Source organism: Trachemys scripta, chromosome 10 (assembly GCF_013100865.1).
Source record: "Trachemys scripta elegans isolate TJP31775 chromosome 10, CAS_Tse_1.0, whole genome shotgun sequence".
In the NCBI taxonomy this organism is placed as follows: domain Eukaryota; kingdom Metazoa; phylum Chordata; order Testudines; family Emydidae; genus Trachemys; species Trachemys scripta.
This window is the reverse complement of record NC_048307.1, coordinates 60861622-60884962: the sequence shown is the minus strand read 5'-3', so window position 1 is coordinate 60884962 and position 23341 is coordinate 60861622. Positions and strand designations below refer to the sequence as shown.

General features: G+C 38.4%; 1 protein-coding gene across 1 annotated transcript in view; it reads right to left on the bottom strand.

Moving 5' to 3' along the window:
• The window catches only part of PRTG (protogenin), a 122898-nt gene that overhangs the window by 26323 nt on the left and 73234 nt on the right, over nt 1–23341 (bottom strand). Inside the window, exon 11 of the mRNA XM_034784781.1 lies at nt 21233–21421. Coding sequence (XP_034640672.1) covers nt 21233–21421 — 189 coding nt within the window. The remainder of the gene's footprint in view (nt 1–21232; nt 21422–23341) is intronic.

The following is a 23341-nucleotide window of genomic DNA, read 5'->3' as shown; positions in this document are numbered from 1 at the left end:
ACAAAAAGTTATTATAACAACACTATCACATTATACTTTAAACAATCTTCTATACCTGCATTGTGTGGCTATGCACAAGTAATTTATAAATTATAATTAATAAATATTTTTACTAGTCTAATTTGTGAATGTTTAGGGAGGTTTTCTTTTTTTAAAGGGACTTGGAATTTCCTTAGGTAACTAGAATTAAAACACAGCTCTGAAAATACAGAATGAGACACTCTGAAAGCTTACGAATTACCAGAATTTCACATCCCAAATAGTTTACACTTCAATTGAAAGATAATTGAAGATGGAACAGAGACTGTCTGTGGTACTCATGTTTTCCAAGTAACTGAAAGGGAAATGATACAATTTTTCTTTCTACAACATTGTGAAAGTTTATTTGGGTAGAAACTAGACCATATGACAGATGTGAGTCAATCCCACTAAACAGTCTAGCTTTCTGTGGCTTTGGATGGCTCTTGCTTATTTGTCTAAACCTGAAAAGGCTCCATAAAGCCCTTTTGTAGCTTTGTTCTATCCCCTTGAAGGCCTCAGGACAAACACCACCTCACACCCCCTTGCAGTAAAAACATCACCTCTCCTACTGCCCACAATCAGCAAAGGGGGGTGTGGAGTTGCGGAAAGAAATTCCCTGACCTTATCATTTAGGTATCTGAGTGGCTGAAGAAATAAGGGATCTATTTCAAGAGTTTCAAAATCTTTATGAAAAGTCTAGGCAGATTTCAGAAATCCTGGTTGGTTGGCTGGTTTTTTTCTTTAGAGTAACATAACACAGTATTTCTACTAGTAACGTGCACATTGTTTTGGATCAGTTCCTATGCTTTTATTATTCTATTTAAACATTTTTCTAAAACAGGAGGGGAAAAGCCATCTCCAGTATTATACTAATAATACACTTTAAAACATTTGATCTATCCTAATGCTAACTAGTTTGGGTTACAGTTTTCAATCTGAGCCTTACTAAAGAAGATTTTGGTTCACATTCTTAAAAGCTGACTTGAAAGTGATACTAGAGGCCTGGACAAACACCTAATTTTGATCTTTTGTGCTCGTCTTTTCTTTTGGGAAACCTTTTCTTTTGTTGCTGCCCAGTGGGAGGAACGTAGCTCATTGGTCCTACTCTGTAAGATGAGAGCACTGCCCCTAAATCCACCCCCTCAGAGTACAATCAGTTTAATGGAATTATGTAGAAAAGAGGCCATCTTTGGAAGAAGAAAGGGGGTAAAGAATATCCAGAAGAGTCAACAGAGCCTTAATTAACCCATATTTCTAACATGGATACATCCGCTAGGAATTCATATGGTGAGCCTAATTTGCAATGTTGTGCAATACTACAAGTATCCATGCTATATTTAGTGAATCGAGCAACATTACACTACAGGATATAACTAGCTAAATGCTTCTATAACCACATTTCAACAGGGACACGACAGAGTTAAGGATTTACCCTTCTGGATTAGCAGGAAGAGACCAAGAACAAATGATTTCCAAAATGAAGTTCAACCATTCTCACTAAGAAGAAACAGTTTTGATAATTTGCCTGATCTTTGTATTCATAGAATGCTTTCTCAAAAAAGCATCTAAACAAAAGGGTAAAACTGTGCTACCAAATTTGGTTTAACATCTGTTTAAGTAACTGCCATGATAACACACATATATTGACTGTCAGACATATAGCATCATCTTACAAACAATACATTTTTACGCTCCGACAGAGGGAATCTATTCACGGCACCCAAACTTCCCCTGAAGCTATGAAATAAATTTCCTTTCAGAACTAACATTTCTCTGTTGGGCTGTCATGGGCTCCCCATGCCATTTTGACCCTTTTGTGCAGCAAAATGAAAACACCATCTATCATTTCTTGTACTACAGTGACTTTCTAGGAGGTGCACAGTTTCATTGCAAAAACATCTGTGTTTGGTGACCCTCGTCCCAAATCCTGAGAATTAGGAATTTTGCTGTTGCAAGCATGCTTACAAAATGCAAGAGTTTCAGGTAGGCTACTCACAAACAGCTTAGCTTTCTCCCATGGGCGTAGTTTGGGAGGAGCAGGGGGGTGTTGCCCTTCCCAAGGGCAAACCTTGGGCAGGCACAGAATTTGCCTCTCCATACATGGCCCCATTGGCCTGACTGGAGCTCCCCCTCCAAATACAGAAGTCAAACTAGACCTATGATTTCTTCTCCATTAGATGGCAAACAGGAATGGCAATGGTTAACTTTCAAATTTCCATGTATAAAACAAGTCAGCAGTAACAGGAAAACTAGCAATGGATGAAAACAGAATATGTATAATTAAATGACCCTTATTTTATTTTTATTATGCCAAATATTATTTACACATCTCATGCCCAACTGCAGAAAGGGCCAACATTTCAGTCCTAGGTTCCAATTTTGTGGGTGCCTAAAGCCAGCTGAAATTGTTTGTGCTGAGGCCTCTATAAGTATGTCACACACCAACTGGTACTCACTGGTACCTGGGTACCCAATCTGCACATGCAGTGTGTATGTATATCAATTTTGTGAGAACAATCACTTATCTGCTCAAATTGCCAATGCAAATTTAGAGGCTGGTTAAGGACAATGAAAAATGTGGCCCTTAACTCTACTGAACTTTAGGGTGACAAACTGAACAGCAGCTACAGAAAAGTTAAATAATGATCTAGCTAAATTTATCTAGGCATTTATAATAGACCAGTTTTGCCTTTAATACAGCTTTCTATAGCATTTTTAATATGTAATTTGCTGAAGTCAAATGAACCTGTATTAAAAATGGCTTAACAGACAGGGCTGTGAGCAAGTTGCCTTTATAAGTCTGTTTCAACACAGACTGTTTCAGTGCACCCTCTGAAACTTTGGCACATAGAATGCATAATGTTAAATTTGCAAAGCAATTTCCAATTACAAGGGTTAATAAAACAGGAAGGAATGGATCCAAATAAGGATTCTTGAACCAGCCATCAGTTATCACGTTCTAGGGATTCCACCCTTGTGTCTCAGGTCAGCAGATAGGTGATCATGCATGTATGTGGTGGGCCCTAGGGTGTGGAACTCATCCCATCTCCCCGGGGATATTCATCTCAGTACATCTCTTCACACACATACATTTCTGACTATTTTCGTTACCTTCCCCTTCCCACCACCTTTTGCTTGCCTCTTTTTTTGTAGGAGATTCTTTGATATGTTGTCTAGCCTCCCTCAGACTTGGGCATAATAGATTACACCTCTACCCCCGATATAATGCGACCCGATATAACACGAATTCAGATATAACGCGGTAAAGCAGTGCTCCAGGGGAGCGGGGCTGCGCACTCCGGCGGACCAAAGCAAGTTCGATATAACGCGGTTTCACCTATAACGTGGTAAGATTTTTTTGGCTCCCAAGGACAGCGTTATATCGGGGTAGAGGTGTATTATTATTTTGATATTTCCCATCAACAATACCCTAACATGTGACAGCATTTCTAAAATATGCCTTGAAAAAAATAGCCATTTGCCACTAGATCAGAAATAATATCCAAGAAACTAGTACAGCCTCTGTTCTAATGCTATACTCAGTAGTATGTGTTGTTCATAGAAAGTGCTTCAGGAGGAATCTGCACAGGGGAGTTAACTGAAAGTACAACAGTGGGAAATAAAGCCCGAGATGCATAAATTTAATTTTGTTGTTTCTTGGGCATTTTCAAGCAGTCTAAAATTTGGTACGGATACTCCTCTGTTTGGCCAGGTTTTTTTGCTCCTGGTCTACAAAAACCATATTAACCTTTCAGAATAAATCGATTCCATCTAAAATCTTGTTTCAACAATAGTTTAATCTCTTTGCAGGCCCAGGATCTTCTGTCCTAGGATTATGCACGAGACGAGTTACAGAATATGTTCTAAGTGGAGCAGCAGGTCAAGCTAACATTGTTGCTTTTATGAGTTTTAGTCAAACATGTAATGTTAACACAGCTTTAAAAAGTATTTAATTATGAGTCTTCTATGAAACACTATGAGCTAAACTTCCTGCGGGTGTAAATGGGCATACCTCATTTCCACCAGCATTGAAGTTGGCCCTAATGTTCTCAGGCACTCAAATCTTTTCCTCCTCTTCACTGAACAGCAGTTTAATTCTCTAAGCTTTGCTCTAAGCACTGATATGCTTCCCCAAATGTTGTTTATTGTCTTTTAAAAGCAGCAGCAGCAAAAGGGGCAGTCTGACAGGTTTTTAAGCCACCTGAAGCTTTTTGGAAATCCTTAGCTCATCTGACTGACAGTACAGATTCTGCTATATCTTTACAAAATATGCAGAGAGGGAGCAGCCCACAAGGAGTAAAGGCAAACAAGTTATTTCCCACTATTTGGAAATGGATCAAAATGTTTTGAGCCCCAGATAGTCCTGTTCTTTAAAGGATATGTTCTATATAATGTAGACACATGAAAATTAAAAAGTAATTGACTTTTGACCTGGGGGGGGAGGGGAGTCACAAATTTAGTAGACTGGAACATAGTTTCACTGACTGTGTGTGTCCCTTTTCCAGATACGTTTATATGCTTTCATGCGTCTAAGGATGTTTTTCTTGGTCTTATAAACTGGAATAGAGAGGGTTGAAAATTTTTCATCACAACTGTTTTTGACAGAATATTGGTTTTACGAAAAAACAAATTCTTCTACAGAAAGGGTCTGTTTTCCACAAAAAAAAATAATTTTTGTCAAAATATTCCAGCCAAAAATCCAAAAGATTTTTAGCTGAAATCTTTTGTTTTTTGAGGTTTTTGGCTGAAAAATTGAGTTTCCACAGGAATTTTTTTTTAAATCAGCAGTAATTCAAATTCCTCCCACAATTTTCTTCCAAGTGAGGTCATTTTGGAATGGGGTTGGAGTAGAGCAAAGTGTCAAATATTCTACTAAAAATCTGAAAGTTGCTAACCACAGTAAAAAGTTATTTTTATTCATCTTTCTTAATGCATTCAGGATTTAGATCTAAGATATATTAGCATCTTGATTTAAAGAAAGACCAAAGTTCAAACAACTCCTGCTTCAATGTCTCTTCAAGTGAAGGTTTATACAACATTTAGAAACTTGAGCCATGACCAAAAAAAAAAAAAACTTTGCTAGACAGGCTGATTGATTACTTAAATAAAATAAACAAAATACCACTTAGCTCATATTTAGCCATTTCCATTTGTAGATCTCTAAGAGTTTCCATTTTATGATGGGACACTGAGGCCTAGAGAAGTTAAGTGATTCACCCAAGGTCACATAGCGAGCCAGTAGCAGAGCAAGGAGTAGAATCTAAATCTACTGGCCCTGGCCTATTCACTGTCATCAGTGCCTCCTATTAGTAGGATTGGGGTCTAACAAATTCAATGTTCCTGTAGTTGAAGTCGGATTAATTAGAGTTGGGTTATTCATGGTCAATTATAGGAGAGCTGTTTCTGATAAACTACCACAGCAGTAGCTACAGGTGTATAATGACAGGTTTCAGAGTAGCAGCCGTGTTAGTTTGTATCCGCAAAAAGAACAGCGGTACTTGTGGCACCTTAGAGACTAACCAATTTATTTGAGCATAAGCTTTCGTGGGCTACAGCCCACTTCATCGGATGCATAGAATGGAACATATAGTGAGGAGATATATATACACATACAGAGAACATGAAAAAGTGGGAGCTGCCCAACCAACTCTAAGAGGCTAATTAAGATGAACTGTTGTCAGCAGGAGAAAACACATACTTGGGTACTTAGATGATATGACAACTGGTGCTCTGTACATATATTCCCACTTCAAAAATGAAATACTGTAGACACATCTGACCATCTACTGCACAGAAAGTGCAGTGTGCCTCATGTTATTACTCCAGTGCCCAATCCAGGACAAGACAACTTGAATAAATGGCTGTCATAATATGAAACCATCTCTCCCCCAGACAGGTGGACAAGTGATTGTTTTGACCCCTTGCCATTCATGAAGGAGATTGGTGTGATCATGATGTCAAAAGCTATTTGCCCAGAAAACACTAGGAATGTAATAATCATAATATAAATTCCACCAATGAGGGAAGCACCTCTAAAGAACAAGCTGTGATCTTATCAGCTGAGCACAGGATTGTGAATCTGGAGACCTGGTTCAATTCCCACCTATGCCACTGATTCCATGTGGCCTTGGGCAGGTCATTTAAAGGCTGATTGTTGGAAATGATGAGCAATAAAAACTCATGCTGAAGTCAATAATAGCTGTGACTGCTCAGCTATTCTCGCCCTTATCTTCTCTGTGTTTCAGTTACCCAATTTGTAAAATGGGGGTTATAACACTTGCCCATCTTGTGAAGCTCTTTGGTAACTATGGATAATAACACAAGTGCGAAGTATTATTGGTATTAGTATTAATAATATACAAGAGTAAAAATATGAGAAATTGATGCAAAACACCGTAGTATCACTGATAGTCAGGAAATATATTATTAGGGACAGAGTCTACCACTGCCTGCATCCCCTTGGCTTTCCTTCCCTGGTTTCAGAGAGGAAAGACTGTACGTTCCAGGGCAGGTCTTAAAGCAGCTGCAGAGGAGGTAGGCCCAAGCAAAAGGAGAAAGTGGAGGACTGTTGAAATCTGATTGAATACCATCTAAATAGTGCATGCACTTTAAATAAGCCGAATAGTTTACCTTTCAGTCCTGCAGCTTGAATGTTTTCATGTTTTCTATCAAGTATTATTATTACACTGAATTCAAAGCATGATTCAGCTTTCCTTATTGAAGAAGATTTGTTCAGATCATCTCACTGTATTATTGTGCATTACACCCAGGTCCAAATTTAAAAAAAAAGTGTGTGCATGCCATTTTGCACTCCTTTGCATACACAGTTACCATAATATGTGCATTTAGAAGGCCATTGTGTAAGCAAATGGGTGCACACTACAGGCAGAAAATGTGGCTCAGGGAGTACTTAGTATTCTCCTAAGCACGGGTCAACTAATAAAATCTCCTTGTCCTATTTCTATAACTATGTTAAACATCTTTGCTTTGCGAGCATTGACCAGTTTGACTCAGGGTAGTACATTTTTGCCATTCGAATACTGAACACAGAAATTTTTATTTGTGGGGGGAGGAGGGCAGCGGTGGGGAATGCAGGATGCAAACATTCCACTTTTTGTTAAAAACTAAGTTTCCATTAAGCTATTTCAGGCACAAACTCAAAGGTTTTGCAGAGAAATTTCACAGCAATTTTTCTACTCCACAGCAAAAACACCCTTTCCCATCTGCCAAAATTGCTTCCCTCCCCTCCCCCAAAAGAAACCCAGGCAAAACTGAAAAATAATTTGCTTTTCCACAAATGTATATTTCACCAATGGTGAAAATTGCTTCATGTAGCATTACCTACATGGTAGGTATGATGTAAGGAAGGTATTATTCCAGGCATGTGAATGCCCAGAAAGGATATTTGCTTATCCTTAGAAGTGTATTTGCTTATCACCAAACCCGGGGCTTTTTGCAAACTCAAGGTATTAACTTTCCCATACAACTTTATCACAAGTGCTCAAGTATCAGTTCCTAGACAACAACAAAAATCCAGCAGAAATTTATCACTGACCCTAACATTTTGATCACAACATCTGGACTTTAGTTAAACAAATGAAGTTAAAAAAAGAAAAAAAGAGAGGAGAAAAAAATTAAGAAATGTAACTAGCCCTATACAGCAAATGTTTTCTTCTGTCCACTCTGAAGTCTCTTTCATGTGCTAATGGTGGCATTTTTTTAAACTCTTCCCCTTTGACTTACTCAGACCTTTAAGGACCTCACACATCTAATGGTTCCTCACATTCACTAAGAACAATCGAGAGAGAGGTCTGGTGGCTGACATGCAGTATGATTAATGGACAATGTTTATTTAATTTCCTACAACAGGAGTTTTCTCTAAGCCTTCTCCAAGGAGCTGTTGCTTTACAATTTGGGCCTTCATTAGTAAAATACTTAAGTCCAATAAATAGTGAATTAAATAATATTGCCCAGATATATATGCTTTAGAAAAACAAATCCAACTATTTAAAAGTTTTACTAGAACAAGGAAAGCAACTTTTGTAACAGTACTGTAAGTAGTCGCTTCTTTGTAAGAAATTATGAAAAATTAACTATCATTTACTTCTATTTCAATTGGCTTCTTTTAATAACAGGGAGTTGAAGCATGCTAAAGATTAAGCACTCTATCAGAGGAATGATTATTTAGCAACAGACTAGAGCAGTGTCCATTTCAAAATACAGCAATTTAAGAACATTTATTTTTAAAAAACTTCAGTTGAGATATTTAAAATTAACAACTTTTTAAAAATAATGAAGAAATCTCAGTGGTTTCGTTTGAAATGATGCTCGCTGTATTTTTGCATGAAATAAACTAATTTTCTGCCCAGCAAGTGAGTGACTGAATACTATTTGCATAAAGCATAACTGTTACCCAATCAATAGAGCACAATATTCCTATCTGAATTCCCATACATATTCATTTTTAAATAGTGGAGTCTTTAGGACCAGGAATGCCAAGAAAGACTTTTCTTCAAGATTTTATGCACTCTCATACCTGCGGAAAATTTTACATTTAAATACTTGAAGGGGATACAGTTTGCTGCATTAGAAACCAGTGGCTTATCTTCAGGCACAATGCAAATAACATCCCTTCTCTTAGCTTCAAGAGAAATCCTTTAATCCAGTTCTTCAAACAGTTGCTACACATTCGGCCTCTCTGTTGTCCCTAAAGAAACAACTGTATCTGATATTTCAGCTGGGATAGCAGCTGGGGGTGTAGGAAAAAAACACAGATCTTCATTGCAGGTAACTGCCCTTCATGCCACTTGAATAGGCATGTCTCCTGCCTCCTCCACCCCCTTTTAGTCTCCATGGTAGTTTCTGCTGTTGGCATATCAAAGCCTGTGTTTTCTCATTCGTATTTTATGGATTCTTGCAAAGCATTGTCACTTGAAATAATGGAACTTCCTTCTTCCTGATAGCTCCCACTGTCTACTCAGGGGGCCTGGCTTAGCTGGATTTAATACCCTATTTAGTTATTTGAAGTGAAGTTGCACCAGTACAGAAAATCTCTATCCAGTGCTGGGGTTCAAATGATATGTGGTCTGTACATTTTTAATGCCAAAGAATTATTTTCTCCCCTCTTTAAAGAAAAACAAGCCTTGTAAGTTAAAATGAGTTACCATCAAAAATCAGCGCTTGCTGTAAGTAATGAGAGTAGACCTAATTTACTGTTTCAGACTGAACCCCGCCCTACACCACTTTTAGAGCAGTTACATACAAAGAATAATTTTTTTAATTAAAATCAGAGGATCTCCCGAACACACAAACTGCTGGTTTTCAAAAGGAAACTTAACTGCACAGTTGAGAAGGCAATAATGCAACTTTCAGCCCCCAAAATACTGGTTATCATTTGGCAGATAAATCATTTTCAGCTAGTTTTTAAGCCATGCAATGACCTTACATTTAATCCAAAGAAGCCTAGAGTTTACACATTTTTTTAAATGAGTGTTTGTCATGTTTGTCAGATGTAATACCCTAATCAATATCGAAACAGATATGTTGCTCATGCAGATGTTATAGCTTTCAGTATTTTAGAACTATTAAACTTGATTACAGGATAAACCAGTAAATTACAGAGTCCTGATGTGCAATTTAAAATTGACAAATACATTAAACTTTAATTAAAGCTTTCCATTATAAATTAATTGGATAAAATAAAATTTACTTTCAAAAGCAAAATGAAGAGTGATGTATTTGTGGTGCTAGATTTTTCACAAATTCCGTGGTTTAGCATTCTTTATGAACACTAGAATTAACAGCAAATATGGCAGAAAGAGGGTCTTGTGATCATCCAAATTAAACAATGTTGGTTGATACCATAAAAGAATAGGTAAGCCTCAATAGATTTGCTTTTGAGACAAATATGCACAGGTACTCAGCGCATGAGCCAAGTACAGTCATACAAGCACACAGAAAGGAAAGTGACCACATCAGTAAAAGTCTGGCACTGAGTTATATACTAAAAATGCCACATTGGCAGCTGATTGTTTTCTGGTGTTTCTTGACAAATATGGCCAGAACAAGCTGCCATTTATCCAGGATTCGCTCTCCATGTCACATACTGGTGGTTAAACAAACTGGGCCATATTCAGAACTCATGTTAGTGAATGCCATTCCAACAGAGTCCAACAAAGTGGCACCCAATTACAACAAGTCTGAATTTGACTCTGTGAGAATTAGATTTACAATCAGGATAATGCAATTTGTTATCCCAACAGAGTGAAGCAGTTTAATGTTTTAGGTCAGGGGTTGGCAACGTTCAGCACGCGGCTCGCCAGGGTGCCGTGCCAGTTTTATTTACCTGCTGACGTGGCAGGTTCGGCCGATCGCTGCCCCCACTCGCCGCGGTTTGCCGTCCCGGGCCATTGGGGGCAGCGAGAAGCCGCGGCCAGTACATTGCTCGCCTGCGCCGCTTCTCGCCGCCCCCAGTGGCCCGGGACGGTGAACCACAGCCAGTGGGGGCCGCGATCGGCCAAACCTGCCGTGTCTGCAGGTAAATAAAACTGGCCCGGCCCACCAGGGTGCTTACCCTGGTGAGCCACGTGCTGAACGTTGCCGACCCCAGTTTTAGGGGGTGTTATTTTTGGCATTTAAAAAAAGGAACATAAGAAGTGGGTAATTTTGCAAATGACTAATTTAGCCTGGCTGGGCACATCAGCTCAGTTTATTCTCATTGTGAAGCCTTTTGATATTTAGCACCCGACTATCCTGGTGCACGTCAAATCTCACATGTGTTAAAAATTACATAATCAAGCATGCTGTGAAAGAGAGATTCTTGATTCCTTCCCTTTCCCCACCACCCAAGCTAATGTTTGTACATTCAAGGCCTGGTTATGTCACTGGAACTCTAAGACACAACTTCTCACTGACAGTTGGAGCCTGATTGGAGTTTTACCTATACTGAATGGCAAAATACTGTACAAGTTTGCAAATTCTTACCATAAAAAACAAACAAAAAACCCACACCACCTGTTATGTTCAGAATTAAGGCCCCAAAAAGTAATAACATGAACGGGAGAGAAGTAGGCTTTCCAAAGCACATGTTGCCTCAATGTCTTACAGGTGAAGGAAATCTAGTTTTAATAAACCTCTGTCCTTTATATGTCTAGTGTAGTCTCTAAAATCTTTTTTTTTTTTTTTTTTTTTTTTTTTAAGTCTGGAGGAAATTTATTTATGCAAATAAATAAACAAACAGATATGCAGTGTCTGAGGTTAGAAGACAGGTTCATACTTAAAGTGATGACAGGTCTACAATTTATAATTATAAAGTGAAGAGTATAATATCTCTTTGCTTACTGAGGCGTAGTATCCTATCAGGACTAGCTGGAGGGTTTTGTTTTATGTTTGTTAAACACACACATGTATTAAACTACCATGGTCCCGGGGAGAGCAAGAGATCCGAGCCAGCTGAGGCAAAGGGTGCCTTTAAATGCTCCCAGTCTAATTCTAGAGCCTTGGTTTTATCACTATGCAGTAAGACTGACTCCGCCCCCCTGCAAATCCCTTATGTTTTAGCTGATAAGTACAGTAGCAAGCTTGTTATACACAATCAGGAGAATTAATAGATAAGAGGTTTAGTTTAAGGATGTAATCAGGGTGAGTAAACACCAGGCTGACCAGCTGTAAACAGTGGTAATAAATGATAATATTTGTCCTGGTCACCTACTGAGCTATTAACAATGTAAATATGTCTTTCCAATGTCTACAATATATACAGTGTACCAGACTATCCTGTAGTCACATAACTAAATAAATAAGCTCTCTTTGTTGATCTTTACTGAGAACAAGTGTAGTATGGATTAATTTTCATTTTTGTTAAACAAAGGTGAACTTCGGTCATGTCAACATTTTCACTAGCTATGAAAATCTGACTCAACATGCAACACTCAAGCATAAGGAGTCAAGATCAGTAGTTACTGTATTGTATTTTACAGAATGCCATGTGGCATAACTGCCAACCCCGAGATGTCATAAATAGGGAAATTCACTAAGAAATGTAAGAATAGAACTTTTTACTTCATGGAAATATACCAGACACAAAATTTTTGGGAAGGTTAAGAGTGGAAAACCCCTGGGTTTCAAAAACATGGCACTTAAAACTACTTCCTTCAGCACCTGATTTTCAGATTATATGCAAGTTTGTGTTGCCAGAGCGTACACATACACTTGTTCCCTCAAAATTGGGCATGAAAGTTAATTGCTTGGATTTCCAGCTAACTGTTTCCATGCACCAAATGGACAATTTTCTGGATGTAAACATTTGGGAATATATTTTGATTCCCACAAAATTTGGGGTTGCAGCTGAAAATCTGGCCCTAAACACCAGAAACAGAATACACTAACAGAGCAGATACCATGGTCATAAGTATGCTTTAAAAACCTATGATAGCCATTGCAAGTATTAATGTCTGTATATACATTTATCATTTCTTTTTTCACCTTCGTTAGTTTGCTTCTGCTCTGAGGTTTATTTGGAGATTTTATTATGCAGAAAGAGGTCATCAATTTACAGTTAAGGTCTGGAGAAGCCTCCCATTTTAAAGCCAATTCTCACTCTCTCAAACACAATTTGATAAAAAGCCAGACCACACGCCACATCTTACCTTCACATTGATTTTGTTTTGCTTTCTTTTTTGCAACTTTGGGATAAATAAATAAAGGTGTTTACAAGATATTTGGTTGCAAAGTTGCAGGCGGTTGAACTTTATAAAAATTCCTAACTTTTTTTCTGGTCTACACTTATTCCTTTATCTATTCACTCCAGAATGTTCTTATTCTCTTTACCTCCATGAGAAGTGGTACCTTTGTTTTACAAGGGTTAAGAGTATAAATATGTACAAGCATCTTAAGTGAAAATTAAATATTAGAATGCCAAGCTTTTGATAGAATGCATAGTGCAGTAGAATGGTTGATTCTTTGAAGGAAACCCTTCTCCAACACAACTTGGGCACCCCAGGCATCAAGGAGGAAAGCTGGCAAACCATTAAACAATTGGCTAGAGCTGGTTGCTTAAAAAAAAAAAAAAAAGGTACACATCACAAAAAGTTTCAGGAGAAACAAATTTTGTTTGTATCATTTAAATTTTGTAAGACTTCATTTTCATGTCAACTGCTATTTTCAAAAAAAATTTTGTTTTGATTTGAAAAAATTCCACTTGCCATCACTTCTTTAGTTTTTCCACCAGGGAAAAAACAAAATGACAGAAAATGGTTTTTTTTCTGACTGAGATGAACCTTTTTAAATTATTTTGAAAACTAGTCTTTAAAAAAATCAATTTAATTTTTTTTTGGTTTACAATCAATTTCTTTTGTCAGAATCCAAAATTTTCCACAAATATTTTGGATTCTGTCAAGTCCTTTTTCACCTAAAGAAGTTTTGACCAACAGTTTTCAATCAGCAGTTCGCCTGACTGCTAGCTTCCAGAGAGTGATGCTGGAACATCTTGAAAAGATAGAGATTTTGAGGAACCCACTGCTAAGACAGCCGAGATGCACCCAATATAGAGGGAGCTTTTGCAAGATGTCTTTCCAGCTCAAGCCTCAGAGAAAAGCACCAAGCAAACCCTCAGAGGATGGGATAAGTTCCATTTCATGATCCTCAAATCATGTAGTAGGTTCTGTCTGGTTTTAAATCTAAAGCCCTTAAATATGCCCATCTGGCAAAACAAATTAAGCAAAGTTAACACAGATTAAGTGAAGGACAGGAAATGCCAAAGGTTCTTCTGGAAAGGGGAAGGTGTTGGTGTTTGGTCTCTGCTTTTCACCAAGGTTATCAGACCAATTTTTCCATCTCCTGAGGCTTTTGAGGTGAAAATGGTTATTTACTATATCATTATCCTGAATGCAGTAGACAGGAGAAAGCCTAGGACTGCACATCTTGGCCACCATCCATTTGCCTCTGAGTTTCTAATAAGTACAGTATTAACCACCGCTTCCATTTGGAACTTTCTGGGATTCTAATTAGAACTGTCCTATACAAGGTGTAATTGTTACTGCACAGCAACAATGAAACCACAACTACAACCAGAACTACAACTACCAAAAACAAACAAACAAAAAAACCCACCTAAACTAAACAACTACAACTAAACTACAATTACAACTTAAAAACAAAACAAAAAAACTACAACCAAAACCACAACTACAACCACAACCCTTCATCTCCTCAAAATGCAGCAGCCTGGATGCACAAGAAGGGACAATTTGCATCTCCTCATTCCATCCATGCTTAATTTGTTTCAATGTATTTAAGCATGGCTATTACTAGCATGGTTTTGTGCTGAGGGCATTGGACTGGAACAGTGGGTGTGTGTACTGAAAACACAAGCAGAGAGAGAGAAGAGTGTAAGAACAGGAGCAGGTGCCTATCTCAACGTGCTCTAAAACAAATTCCACACATTATATAGAGTCAAAACTCACCCCTTTCCTTTATAATGACAGGTTTCAGAGTAGCAGCCGTGTTAGTCTGTATCCGCAAAAAGAACAGGAGTACTTGTGGCACCTTAGCGACTAACAAATTTATTAGAGCATAAGCTTTCGTGGACTACAGCCCACTTCTTCGGATGCATCCGAAGCTTATGCATACGGAAGCTTATGCTCTAATAAATTTGTTAGTCTCTAAGGTGCCACAAGTACTCCTGTTCCCTTTCCTTTAGTTTGGTTAAGAAAGAAGTTGACAATAAGGTGACAAAGTTGATTTCAAGCCTTTCACCTGCAGTTGGCCAATTGTAAGACTTCTATCTCTGTCTCTCGAGAGACCCATTCGTGCTTCCAGTATATCTAGGCAGGGTAATGAGTCAGTAGAACCCACTTAGCCCTCTCTCCACTAACAAGGGGAACTGTTTCAGTCAAACACTGTCAGCCTGTTACAGATACAGCATGAACAGGGCCTATCTGCCTGTGCTTACAACACCAAGCATGTTATAGCTGCAGTGATTTGAAAATAATTTTGAAAGAGTAATTTGAAGATCTTTAATAAGGGGAAATGAGCTTGTGTCGTTTTACATCCATTTCCTTAGTTTTGTTTTAATTGGTTTTCACACTGCGCCAATCCCTCTCCTGTGCTGCACAGTGGAAAGCTTCCCAAACAAATGCCTCTACCAGGAAAACTAATCTGATCCCCTGACTGCATTTACTTTGAAACCTTATGGAAACAAAGGCTGGAGGAGTAGGTTTACAAAGTGTCACAACCTGAGTTTCTTTGGTTGGAGTCAGAACTTCTTAGAGCAAGAGGGAGCAAAGGAAGAATTAAAAATAGAGGCAAAAATCCATAGCATGCACCCAAAGGTCTGTTCTTATGGTAAATTCAGGTAATAATGTTAATGGAATTTTACGCTGGAACTAGGAAACAGTCTGCTGCTGAAAAATAAATGCTAAGACCTTTAACATAAACAAATGTTGACATGAAGCTGGGGATATTTATTTTGAGAGTGACAGGCATGGATCGGTCACAATGTTTAATTCCATATACATGGTGACTATCATGGCGAATAATCCAGTTAAAAAATAAATAGGGGTGACTGGGCAGACCTACACTGGGGTGGGAGATCCAGTCTGGCAACATACAGTAGGAAGCAATATGAGAGTGAGAGAGAGAGAGAGAGAGAGAGAGAGAGAGAGAGAGAGAGAGAATTAAAAGTGACATTTAATATTCATTAATCTTAACATGTTAAACATTTAACGTCTCTTTTGTTGGCATCCCAATTCCAAGCGTTCCTCTGTCCATCCACCTGGCACACTGGTGCCACTCGAAAACAACTGACTTTAAAATATTACTCAATAATCATCATATTAGCTCGGACAACATTCTTCCTGCTAAAAGGAGTCCCCCTCTGACTTTGCAGTGTGTAACATTGACCCTCGAGCAGGCAAGTGAATCGCTTTTCATGCACAGATAGGCTTTGCATCACAGACATAGGTGAGGACACAGCTTGTCTATTCTTTGTTTGCTTCCACAGTCATGAAAGTCTGCTTACTCCTGTTCTGTGACACACCCAAACCACATTGGCATGAGGGTGTGTCTGCACTATAGTAACTATACGAGCATAGCTACAGTGCCATAACTATGTTGGCATACCCCATAGTGTAGTTGCACCCTACACAGACTGAAAGGGTTTTTCTGCCAGGGCAGGAACCCCACCTCTCTGAGCTATGGTAGCTAGGTTAATGGAAGCATTCTTCTGTCAACCTAGCTGCATCTACACTGGGGGTTAGGTCAGCATAGCTACATCTCTCACAGGTGTGAATTTTTTTACCAAAATTTTAAGCATAGACCAGGGCTAAGGTGAAAGAGACCCAGCTTGGGAATCAAACTCTACAGAAGAGGAACGTGCCAGGCAGATAAATACAGTCTCTGCAAAGTAGCCTAGAGTTAGATTTATGAAAAGTAAGAAGATGAAACCCTAGAGCCAAAAAGCCGATCAGAAACCAGCCTATTCCAATGGTCTTTAGTGTAATCTGGTGACAGATAATCCACATTCCTGAAAATCTGCATTCCAGCTAGGCTAAAAAAAACCCCAAAACACCTACGTCAGTGTCACAAATTAGCAGGTTTCAGTTTTATCTTTTTTCCAATCACTCCAGATACATATGTAATGTCAGCAAATTCAAGGTGTCTTGGAGTTACCTATTTGCATCTGCATTAATGATGTCCAAGAACATAGTGTATCAATGGTTAACTTAACAGAAATAAAAAACAATACAAGAAACTTCTTTGAAGCACAAAAGTTACAGCTTATCGTCTCTCTCAAGTATAGAGGAAGCCTTCTATCCTGAAACACTTTCCGTACGGAATTCGTTTTCCTAAAACACTCTTAAATCGGACAATATACCTTCAAATTCCTACAATCAGTCTATACAAACAGGCTCTCCACAACGTTGGTACTTAAGGGCTCTAACTCAGGATTGAAAAACAACCTTCAAGACATACCAATAACTAGGGAGAGAGACACAGGGATAGTTAACATTGTTATTTCAATCCAACAGCCTATTATTAAGGAATCATAAGCTAGTGTTCACTTTACTTTTGTGTTCTAAATGTATATAATAGGAAGAAGTCAACAGTTTGAGTTAGAATGAAAGAAGTTACAATGAAAATTACAGTAGGTATTAAGGTTTTGAGAATTAAGGTATCCCTCACCTTCTGCCATGAATAGGACCAGAAAAATATTCACAGGAAGCTTAGAGGGATGTGGGATTAAATTTCTAGCATAAGAAACATTTCCTATAAATCATGATCTTCTTGTCTGAAGTAAGTGATTTACAAACAAACAAATGTGAGAGAACAACAACATTTGTGTGGGATGGAGATCAGTATGGACTAAAATAAGAGGGCAGTGACAAAGTCTGAAGTAAATTAACTTCATAGGAGTGGGATATAAAGTAGAATTTTATCAGCAGACAATGACATTTATACGCCAATATAGCTCATACGGGTGTGTGGAGATGCACAATATAATCTGCATGGTTTTCCAGTTTTCAAATGCTTTAGTGCATATCAATACCTATGCCCAGAATAGTGCAAAGCCACACAATTTCACCCACAGGCACAAGTCCCATACGGGGCTACACCTTTTTTTTGCCCCATTAGATCATGTCACAGCTTCTGATTCCTAAAAAAATCATTAGGTGCTTATTTGCAAGGGGGGGAATAAGAAGCAAAAGAGAAAGTAAAATAATATCTGGTAGTCACTCCAAAATAGGATGGGGGGGAAGAGAGAGAGCAAGAAAGGGGATGAGGGAGAGAAAGAGATTCAAAGCCAGCACCAAAACCTCATGCATTGCCTTTTGCTACTGAAGCATTGCCAGGTTCTGGCGTTACTTGTCCTTTTGTATTCTCTGCTGCTGGTAAGTACATAATAGTGGGAGAGGACAAATATCATGACACGTACAAGCTTCCATGTTTTCACCCAATTTGGGAATAACCCTTTTATTGACCAAATTATATAACATGCCTGAGACTGCTAATTCGACATGCCCTTTCCCTTTTGATCTCATATACCTTCAGTGTCCTATCAATGCCTACAACTCATTTTGAAGATACTGAAGGTTCCTTAAACCTCTGATATTTATTGACAGCCACTTTAAAACATGTCCTTAGGAGAGACAAATGGTTGGGAGAACATTAGTTTTCTAAGCTACTGTCTGGTCAACTAAGATTCTGTTTACCGTAAACAGATAATCTGGGAAGATGGGTTAAAGAGTGATTTGTCTCAGCAAAGCAAATTCCCTACAAGTTCGTTACTACATGAACACATATCTAATTATCTGAAGTGATATTTTAATTAGCAACAGAAATGAAATAACATTGTCAAGAATGATTGTGATTACTTTTGTAAAATCCAACAAATGAAGAATCCAATTCTTTCCTTTATTGGGTGGAGATCTACTCCTGGAGATTAAATTCTCTGTGGTTTCAAACACTGCAGGGCATAATATTAGAATCATCCTCTAAACATGCATCTGTAAACAAAAGTATTTGCTCATGTACTGTTGGCAGGATAAAAGTTAAGTGTTCACAAAATTTGAAGCATGCAGCTTGTGTGTGAATGCAAATCAAGTGGTTCGGCATCTACAGTAACTACCTGAAATTTGAGCAGAACTATCCTGAGCTTCAGCAAGTGTAAAAAACTTAGGTGTGAAAAACTGCCTAAGTAAAGGTTTCAGAGTAGCAGCCATGTTAGTCTGTATCCGCAAAAAGAACAGGGGTACTTGTGGCACTAACAAATTTGTTGGTCTACACTACCCCCCCCAATTCGAACTAAGGTACGCAACTTCAGCTACGTGAATAACGTAGCTGAAGTCGAAGTACCTTAGTTCGAACTTACCTTGGTCCACACGCGGCAGGCAGGCTCCCCCGTCGACTCCGCGGTACTCCTCTCGCCGAGCTGGAGTACCGCAGTCGACGGCAAGCACTTCCGGGTTCGACTTATCGCGTCCAGACTAGACGCGATAAGTCGAACCCAGAACTTCGATTTCCAGCCGTCGAACTAGCTGGTAAGTGTAGCCAAGGCCTAAGGTGCTACAAGTACTCCTGTTCTTTTTGCCTAAGTAAAATTTCACAGGCCAAATGGAAACCCCTTTGAAAATGCAGCAGTTCGTGACTTGGATGTTTTGCTTAGATGGTAAGGGAAAAAAAGAAGAATGTCTATCTTTGAAAGGCACATTCAATAAATCTTTAGCCACAACTTGCTAAAAGTCATCACACTAGCACTTACTGTGAATCTTCTTGAAGAATACTATGTAATCAATACATCCATCCTATGGTAGCATAGATGATGTATGGCGGGGATGGAGGAGAGGTGGAGAGGAAGGATTCATGATTTGAGCATTGGCCAGCTAAATCCAGGGTGGTGAATTCAATCCTTGAGGGGGCCATTTAGGGATCTGGGGCAAAAATCTGTCTGGGAATTGGTCCTGTTTTGAGCAGGGGGTTGGATAGATGACCTCCTGAGGTCCCTTCCAACCCTGATAGTCTATGATTCTATGTAACCTGAATCTGAGCCATAATGTCACCAGTTTTAGATACTTGAAAGTAAGTTAGGGTGATGCAGGCCCATATTTTCAAAACCACGTGTGTTAATTACTGTGACAGCATGCACAAATTGTGAATGTGAATTTTTGCACATCTATAATTTAAAAAATTTGGGTCACAATCTGGCAAACTACAGATTTCACATGTGCAGATTTGATTTGTCTAAGAAGTTTCCACTTCTCCCTATATGCTTATTAGTAAAAGAAACCATCAGAGATGACACTTTAATGGAAAAAATGTGTGTGGGCAAAATATTTTGTTTGCACCATTCTACGAAACATATCTGATCAGAGGAAAATTGTTGAACTAAGAAATTCTATGTGAAAAGGGTTGCACAGTCAATAAGTTTACATGTGTTTGGAATATAGTTTTGTCAACTGTATAATGAGAACACAAAAGAAAAAAGAATTTACCTCTTAAAACACAGAAACACCATGTCCTCCTAAACTACTCTCTTTTTGTCTCACTGCTCTGTTAAACAGTCAGCTGCTGCCAGATGCTCTGGCTAGAAGTGGTTGCAGATGGTCAGTTGTCCAGTTAACAGAGCAGAATGCTTTCCTCAGTCTCTCCCTAACATCGTGTCTGGGCTAAAATCAGGCTGTGGTCCAGAGGCCATTTGACCTAGTTAAGACTACAGGTCAATTTTGATAATTTAATCAAGATTAACTCTCCATCCTGTCTGAAGTAGAAGTAAACCATCTTGACACATTAAGAACATGAAGTGTCAAGCCTTGCAGTGATTTTGCAGATTTTACTACAGACCACATCTTTAAAGAAAATTTGAATCCCTCTGTTGCATCAATAAACAGGGGCACCTTCAACCTATGTCTCTACTTTGCTTGTTTGAACTGTACGTTTATGACTGACATGGACTATAAGCACTATAGGGAAGGAACTGTGGGTCTAATCCAAAGTCCACTAAGAACAATCAATGGGAAGACTTTAGTTGACTTCAACAGGCTTTGGATCAGGCCCAGTGTCTTCTTCTCTGTTCCCAATCCTGCAAATGCTTACCAATACGGTTTATGGTAGTAATGGGATGACGCATGATAGTTAGTACCATGCCTACTAGCAAGTATTTGCAGGATTGGGCACTAAAACTGTACTATGCTGAGCCAACTGCTGGTAGTCAATACATTGCTAGAAATAGTAAAGAGATAAATCCTAGATCCTTCGTAGTAATTTTCCAAATCTAACAGACCAGTTACAAGGAACATATAAAAGCAGATTACCATTCAGAAAGTGACTTGTATCCCTTACAGATTGCTGGACAAAACTATTGTAATCACTGCCAGCCTCAAAGATTCTGATAAGTGACCTGGCAAACTTATATTCCCAATTATACATGGTGACAAATTTATCTAATTTTGTTTAAAGCTGGTAAATATATATTCAAGCACTGGATTAGTTTGACAGCAATGTAGCTCAGACTTAAGATTTCTATTACTGGGGAAATAAGTGACCTAACCTAATCTTGCTGTCTTGTACAGAATGTTATGGTATGATCCTAAAAGTTAAAAAAGCTTTCAGCTCCTATTTAAATGTCATTTGACTTGATTTTCTACCACAACTATTCTGGGGTATGTCATTTTTGCCTGACAAAAGTATGGAAAAGACAATTAATGCATGTACTCACCCAAACCACTGAGAGTATACACAAGGTCACTGGCATCCAGTAGAATTGGTCCATTCTCCTGCTGGCCTTCTTCCTTGTAGTACAATTTGTACCCTTCAATAGTTGCTGTATCCTCAGAGTCCTGATGCCACCTCACTGTAATGATTGTACAGTTCAGTGGTTCCAAACTCAGCTCAGGAGACTTTGGTGCTAGGGTAAGAAATTATATCTTTTTATATATTAGAAACAAACAATTCTTGCAAACACATTTCTTCAAGATTCAACATTTCAAACTCCAAGCTCAAGATTATTCAGAACTGGGATTCTGGTTCCAGCCCAGCTGTACAATTATGTAACTGATACTATATAATGTAGGCCAGCCTTATCTATAGCACCTATCTAAAAGCATATTAAACTGGGCTATCTTGCAGAAAGGGTCACTTTGTAATTTAACATTTTTATAATGGAGAATTAAACTTTGAGTTAGGTTATTTTAGTTTTGCTTTAAACTAAAATCTCCACAAAATGCATTTGACCGAGCACAGATTAAGTCCAGATTAAACTTTAGTGTCTATCTATAAAAATGAAACTGTCACTACTCATGTTTTAAAATTATTCAGAGCTGAAATAACTGATAGCTTGTTCAAGAAGGTTAAGCAGGGAGAAAAAAGAAGGAAGCGTTGCATTATACATTAAGAATATATACACTTGTTCTGAGATGCAGAAGGCAGAGAGTTGAAGGCAGAGCAGTTGAAAGTCTCCAGATAACGATAAAAGGGGGGAAAATAGGGGTGACATCATGGTGGCGTTTACTATAGACCACCAAATCAGGAAGAAGAGGTGGATGAGGCATTTCTAGAACAGAAAAATCCAAAACACAAGACATGGTAATAATGGGGGACTTCAAATACCCAGATATCTATTAGAAAAGTAATATGGCAAAACACAAAACTTCCAATAAGTTCTTGGAATGTATTGAGGAACACTTTTTCTTTCAGAAAGTGGAGGAAGTACCAGAGGTATAGGCTTTTTAGACTTGATTCTGACCAACAGGGAGGAATGGGTTGTAAATCTGAAGGTGGAAGGCAGTTTGGGTGAAAGAGATAATAAAATGATAGATTTCATGATTGGAAAGCAAGGAGAGAAGAAAATAAGGACAATGGATTTCAAAAAAGCAGACTTTAAAAATAAATCAGAAAACTGGTAGGCGGTCCCCAGGGAAGAAATTCTAAAGAATAAAGGAGTTCAGGAGAGCTGGCAGTTTCTCAAGGAGACAATACTAATGGCACAATTGCAACCTATCTCGATGTAAAGGAAAGATAGGAAGAATAGTAATACAGGAAGAATATGAGTCCATGAGGAGCTCTTTAATGACCTGAAAATCGAAAAAGAAACCTACAAAAAGTGGAAATATGGATGAATTGCTAAAGAGAAGTACAAAAGAATAACACAAGCATGTAGGAACAAAAACCAGAAAGGTTAAGACCCAAAATAAGTTATGTCCCTATCAAGAGACAAAGGGCAATAAGAAGAATTAAATACATTAGGAGGAAGAGAATGACATTGGGAAGTGTAAGTTATCTATTCTACTGAGTAATAAGCAGGGAAGGAGAGCTAAGAACTGACGACATCAAGAAGGTTGAGGTGTTTAATGACTATTTTACTTCAGTCTTCACTAAAAGGGTTAATGGTGATCAGATACTGAACACAAGTAATATTAACAACAAGGGGGAAGGAATGCAAACCAAAATAGGGAAAGGACAGGTTACAGAATATTTAGATAAGTTAGATGTATTCAAGTCAGCAGGGCCTGATGAAATTCATCCTAGGGTACGTAAGGAACTAGTTGAAGCAATCTTGGAACTGTTAGAAATTATATTCAAAAACTCATGGAGGACAGATGATGTCCTGGAGGACTGGAGAAGGGCAAACACAGTACTATCTTTACAAAGGTGAACAAAGAGGACCCAGGGAATTCTAGAACAGTCTGCCTAACTTCAATACCTGGAAAAATACTAGAACAAATTATTAAACAATCAATTTGTAAACACCTAGAGGATAACAGAGTTATAAGGAATAGCCAGCATGGATTTGTCAAGACCTCTTGCGGTCCCTTCCAGCCCTACATTT